Source organism: Bombina bombina, chromosome 3 (assembly GCF_027579735.1).
Source record: "Bombina bombina isolate aBomBom1 chromosome 3, aBomBom1.pri, whole genome shotgun sequence".
Lineage (NCBI taxonomy): Eukaryota > Metazoa > Chordata > Amphibia > Anura > Bombinatoridae > Bombina > Bombina bombina.
The window spans coordinates 305,378,941-305,385,485 of record NC_069501.1 but is presented as its reverse complement, the minus strand read 5'-3'; the positions used below and the strand labels follow the sequence as shown (position 1 = coordinate 305,385,485).

The window sequence follows — 6,545 nt, the reverse complement described above, 5'->3', positions numbered from 1 at the left end:
TAAAAGTCAAGGAACAGGAGGGTTCGACCAGTTCTTGGGTACCTCCTGGGACTACTTTGTTAAATGTGACAGTTGGTGACAGTTGGTGGTCCTGTTGAGGTTGGTCAAAGTAAAGGGGTGGCAATTCAGGCGCAGGCAGTTGAGGTGTCCCATTCAAAAGCTGCTATCATTGAAAGTAAGGGGTCAGGGGGCCCGGAACTTAAAATTGCTGATACGGCCTTGTCCAGGTCTTGTTTGTGTTCTATTGGTCCTTTGGGCATGCACTTGTCGGTTGAGTTGAGGGAAAAAGATTTGGAAACGGGAATTTATTGAATTATTTTCACTCTTACCGCTTGACCAGTCCTTCGAAATCCCTGAGGATTCAAAAAAGGATGCGTCTAAAAAGGAGGAAGAGGAGAGGAAAAAGCGGTACAGAAAATTACCAAAAACTTTTACCAATTGGTTTCAAGCGTTTGTTATTTATGCCAGTGTGTTAGCTGGTAAGTTTCCAGAACAGGGAGCGGCGTTATTTTGCTATTTAGATGAAGTTGTGGCTGCTCAAAGGACGTATGGGGGTATGGCGTGGTGTGCTTATGATGAGCAGTTCCGACAACCATTGTCGGTTAAGCCTGAGATGAAATGGGATGATCGGGACATGGGGCTATGGCTTAAAGGGACATAATACTCATATGCTAAATACTGATGCAGTATAACTGTAAAAAGCTGACAGGAAAATATCACCTGAGCATCTCTAAGTAAAAAAGGAAGATATTTTACCCCACAATCTCCTCAGCTCAGCAGAGTAAGTTCTGTGTAAAAAGTTATACTCAGCGGTTGCTCAGCTGCAGGTAAAAAAAAATAAAAAAATGAAGAAATGAACAGCAGCCAATCAGCATCAGCAGTGCTGAGGTCATGAACTCTTTTACTGTGATCTCATGAGATTTGACTTAACTCTCATGAGATTTCATAGTAAGCTTCCTTTACCTGATTGGTGAAATAATATGAGAGTTCACGAGGCTCATCCCCTAAGCTGTCCCAGGACAGACATACTAATATGCTGTTTAGAAATCCTTTACAATGGGAGGTGGGTACTGAGGAACTTTTGAGGTAAAATAGCTTTCTTTTTTACATAGAGATCTTCAGGAGATATTTTCTAGTCAGCTTTTTACAGCTATGCTGCATCACTTTCAAGTGTTTAAACATTTGGGTATTATGGCCTTTAAGATAATGACACCGTTAAGGTCTTCGCAGCCTTTTCGTGGGGGAGCCGGTGGGTCGCTCCAGAGCGGGTCGCCGGCAGCAGTTAAAAAGGGTTTCTGCTTCGCTTTCAATGAGAAAGGATGCAAATGGGGATCATCTTGTAAATTTAGACACAAGTGTTCGGGGTGCGGGGGGTGCACATCCGTACTTCAAGTGTTTCAGAAAAAACAAAAATGGGTGGAGTTCCGGAATTGCCTGACAAAGGGAGCAACGCCGGTGAGGGTAAGCGGGATGGAGCGGTGGCTCGTACTTTACGCTAAGCAGAAGGGCTGTAATGAAAAGGCATTGTTGTTGTGGCATGGGTTTGAATATGGTTTAAAAATACCATCTTCAGGGGGTGTAGTTCATTACAGGGGTAATCTGAAGTCAGCTAGAGAATGGCCTGATGTTGTAAAGGGGAAACTTGAGAAGGAGGTTTTGTTGGGGCGTATGGCGGGGCCTTTTAAAGCCCCTCCAATTCCTCATTTGCGCATCTCCCCTTTGGGTATGGTTCCTAAGAAGGATCCGGGGAAGTTCAGACTTATACATCATCTGTCTTTCCCAAAAGGGGGGGTCAGTGAATGATGGCATTCCGGATGAATTAGCGTCAGTGTCCTATTTATCTTTCGACCTGGCTGTCAAGATGCTTAAGGAGGCGGGTCAGTTTGCTTTGTTGGCAAAGGTCGATATTGAAGCAGCTTTTCGATTTCTGCCGGCTCATCCTTCTTCTCATTATTTATTGGGTTGTTGCTTTGATGGTGCTTATTATGTGGACTTTTGCCTCCCTATGGGGTGTTCCATATCCTGCTCATTGTTTGAGTGTTTCAGCTCTTTCTTGGAGTGGGTTGTGAAGGTCAAGTCAGGATTTTCATCTATAGTACATTATCTTGATAACTTTCTTTTTGTGGGCCCTTCTGAATCGGATATTTGTTTGAAGCTGAGGGATTGCTTTTATTTAGTGACGTCTGAATTTGGGGTCCCTTTTTCGGGGCCTTTCGAATATTGGAATTAGTGAGCCCAAGCAGAAGGGTTCCTGGGGGTTTACAGAGGGAAGATGTGCTATGGGGTGAACAAAGGGTTGAAATTTTATTAAAGGACAGTAAAACTGACATTTATGGAAAAGGAAAGAATATAGTGTTATTCCCTAGTGGGTCAGTAGTGTGTCCTTGTCAAGTATTGTTACATTATGGGGTCATACGGCCTTCGCAAGGAGGCCCGCTATTAATTCATTCTGATGGTTAATTTTTGTCACAATATCAGTTTAGGGCTATTTTAAAAGGGTCAATTGGGTTGTTAGGTCTTAATCCCTTGGAGTTTGTGTCTCATTCTTTTCGTATAGGGGCTGCAAATGAGGCTTCTATATTAGGGTTGAGGGAGGATATAGTAAAGCAGATTGGGAGATGGGGATCAAATTGTTATAAATCTTATGTTAGGCCTGAATTGAGAGTTTAAAAAAAAAAAAAAGTTTGGGTGAGTGGTCCTATCAAATGGCTGGGGTTCATTTCAACCAATTCGGGCTGCAGCTATTTTTGTTTGATCTCAAGGAAGCTTTGGAAAAAACTTTGGGATTGGCGGGACTGAGCTGCTTGGGCAGTTTGGCAATATGGCCAAGTGAATTGGGGGATGTGAAGAAGTTGCCTCTCCATGGGATGAGCGGGCAACTGGTTTATTATAGGGACAAGGGGTTCCCTATTAAAGTGGAGGTGTGCTTGGTACGGACTCAACGTGTATCTAGTTGAGTCCAGTTTTTGAATGACGGCCATGTTGTTTAACCTAACCTAACCTAACCTAAATTTTCAGTAGGTTTTATGTTCATGTTAGTTAAGAACATTATGTATGTTCTGTTGAGAGGTTTTATTATATTATTAATATTTATTAATATTTAAAGATTATTGTTATTTAATAAAATGGCAGCAGCCAATTTTATACCAATGCTATGTGTTTGTGTCTTATTTATGTAGATTAAGTTGGTTTATAAGTGGGTATTTTAATGGGCCGGAGATTGACGTCTTTAAAGGTCAAGAAGCCCCTGGGTGTGCGAAGTAACGTGAGAGGACCTTTGGAGGAACAGGTCTGTCTTCTGATTGGTTGATAGGGTATAGTGGGAGTGGCTAGCACGAGCCCCTGTGTATTTAAAGAAAGAGCGGGAAAAGTCAGGCATCAACCTGACAGGAAATTTGTTTGGTGAACTGCTCCCTCCCTCCCCAATGTTTTGTGTTTTTCCTTGTTTTGTGCTCGTTGCAACAAGGCGGGGGTGCTAGTTCCCAGACAAATAATTTAAGCAATATGGCCAAGTGATTTGGGGGATGTGAAGAAGTTGCCTCTCCATGGGGTGAGCGGGCAACTGATTTATTATAGGGACAAGGGGTTCCCTATTAAAGTGGAGGTGTGCTTGGTACGGACTCAACGTGTATCTAGTTGAGTCCAGTTTTTGAATGACGGCTATGTTGTTTATGGGTTTGGGAACTAGCACCGCTGTGGGGAATTTTCAGTAGGTTTTATGTTCATGTTAGTTAAGAACATGAGTATTTTCTGTTGAGAGGTTTTATTATATTATTAATATTTATTAATATTTAAAGATTATTATTTAATAAAATGGCTGCGGCCAATTTTATACCAATGCTATGTGTTTGTGTCTTATTTATGTAGATTAAGTTGGTTTATAAGTGGGTATTTTAATGGGCCGGAGATTGACGACTTTAAAGGTCAAGTACATTCAAGCATTTGAAATTGTTGCATCTAGAGAGAATTTTAAAATGTACTACAGTTTGTGTTTTTAAAGAAAACGTTACTAGGCTTAAAATAACTTATGTTCGAATGTTAGGTCATTGTCCAGCTGATCTGACGTTGTACTTTTCAGTCAGTGAGCTTTTATCCAGAGCAACAGCTGAGCAAAATATATATATATATTATTAGGCTTACCAGAAGTCCCACTTTTACTGGGATTGTCCCGGTTTGGAGGCGCTGTCCCAGTGTCCCACCCAGTTGTTCATTCTGTCCCAGTAGGGTTGCCACCTCCAGGTTTCAAATCATGTGTCCGGGTTTCAGACCACCTGAAACCCGGACTCATTATTCAAAATGACTGGACTGTGGCTCTCCAGCATAGTTGGATGCTGGTACTTTGTTACATACAGCCCTGCTTAGCTTAACTTTCGTGTCCTTCAAAGTTTACATTTAGTAATACAGGCTGAGTGAGCAGCATAGGGTTTTTTTAATTTTGTAGTGCTACTTGGTTTATTTTTCTAAGAATTTAACACCCCCGACCCCTGGTGACATTGCCGGTAATACACCTTTAGGGGAATCATATGGGTGTGACTAGGAAGTACAGACAGGAAGTATTTTTGGCCTGGATCTTGCTTTACTTCATGCAGGATAGCATTTTGGCTATAATCTTCCTGCATTATGGTATAGAGTAGCCTCTTAAACAGCTTTAGCAGGTACAGTACGTGTTTCTTTTTTACTTTCATTCAATGTTGTATTTATGCCGTATCAGTATTTGGCTCTGTTCCTTAATTAGACACATAAAACACATATTACACTGCAGATATTAAATTGTGAAATTGATCATTATGAAAGTGATAATTATGCTTAATGTTTGGCATTATTTAGAATCTGAGATTTAGATTAATGATTTATTTGCCATGACAACGTAATGGTGCCTTTTTCACTAGGGGGTGGTGTTATGGTCTATTTAAACTGTGTGATTCACTTGTTTAGAGTACCCACGAAACATTACACGCATAAAAGCTACAACTTTAAACGGACCGGTAATTGCCACGCCCCCTTGACCACGCTCCTGACCACACCCCCACTGGCACCGCACCAGGTGGTCCCAGTTTCACCTCTAAAAATTATGGTAAGCCTATATATTATAGAATTGCTAGGGAAACTTGTCAAAAGAAATAATCAACTGAACAGATGAAGTTTACAATCAAAACACAATTGCTATTATACTAAACATTCTAGGACCAAACCATTCAGACGTTGATATAAAAGACGAAGTCCGAATTCTAGCCTGTTTCACAGCATTTATATGGCGCGCATTGAGTTAGCGTCTTTGAGATGTGATCTGACAAACCAGCCGGTTTTATCGCGCCTCTCAGGGTGTGTTATCCGTAGCCCCCTGCGGTTACAGAAGGTTCCTGGAAACTCATTCCTTCCTCCTGGGGCGCCCCTCCCTGACTCTCCTGTCCCTCCACAGCTTCATATCCCTCCTGTTTATACAGCAGTGTAGTAGAGCTGGGGCCAGTGCAGCGCTGAAGCCAGGAAACTATCCGTGTGTCAGTTCACTACAGCTAGAGGAGCTGCCACTTACCATATCATAGGGAGGGGAACTGGATCTGTTCCCCGCCCTCCTTCCAAGCTGTGAACCAGCACACCAGAGAATAAGGACATGCAGCTCCTGAAGAGGTAAACGCCGCTGGGAGGGAGCGAGCTGTCATTAGCCCACAGGGGCTGGGCTGTAGCGTGAGAGGAGACTGGTCTATCAGGCACATTACACTGCCCCTCTGTCTTATCACTTCATGCACAGCGGCTTCTTGTTTGAGTAATTGGAAACTCGCTACGGCATTTGCGTAACTTCTGTGTCAAAAGCAGCTTTCAAGAAACTACTAACTTTGCTCAGGAGTAACAATCACAGCGGATGGTGCAGATCAGAATGACTGCTACTTTTACCTGCCTATCTCACGCTGCTCATCTATCTGCACACATATACTGAGCACCCCGGACTCTGCATACAGTACATTCAATCCAGTGATTTAAATCTCAGCAGCTGCATGTGATGTGACAGTTATGGAATCTATCTCCAGGTGAAGGGGGGATTTGCTTTAAAATACAAGGGGCTGATCAATGCCCTAGATAGGCTGTAGAACTGACAATTTAAGACTAAATAGCTATAAAATAAAGTGGCATCTCGGATGTAAGTAGGGGTAGGTGCCCATAGAGTACCCAGACAGCATGGACAGCGCTGGCACCTTTACAGTTGTGCAGACAACTATGGACCCCGGAGGTTGTGTTCGGGATCAGGCTGGAGTGGATCAGTCCAGCAACCTCTCTACAGTGGCAGTGTCTGGGGGTGCAGCTCCTGATCCCCCAGGAGGAGGTTCAGGTGGTGAGGGCACTCAATGGCTCAGCAAGCAGAGGTCCCTCAGAGTGGTCTATGTGCTCAATGACAGCCCCAAGTCAGCTATGGGGGCCAGCCCGGAGGCAGGAGCTCTGCACTGCTTACGCCGAGCCTGTGAGGCTGAGGGGGCACAACTTACCAGCGTCAACTTCGGGGAGCTGGACTTTGGGGAGACTGCAGTATTAGACGCCTTCTATGATGCAGG

At 43.4% G+C, this 6,545-nt stretch overlaps 1 protein-coding gene across 3 annotated transcripts in view; it reads left to right on the top strand.

Annotated features, from left to right (window-relative positions):
* The first annotated feature begins 5,367 nt into the window (after positions 1-5,367).
* Positions 5,368-6,545, top strand: part of MAP3K15 (mitogen-activated protein kinase kinase kinase 15) — a 551,607-nt gene continuing 550,429 nt past the window's right edge. For all 3 annotated transcript variants that reach the window (XM_053706395.1, XM_053706394.1, XM_053706393.1), the window contains exon 1: positions 5,368-6,544. In XM_053706395.1, the coding sequence (XP_053562370.1) occupies positions 6,175-6,544 (370 nt within the window). In that variant the 5' untranslated portion in view covers positions 5,368-6,174. The remainder of the gene's footprint in view (position 6,545) is intronic.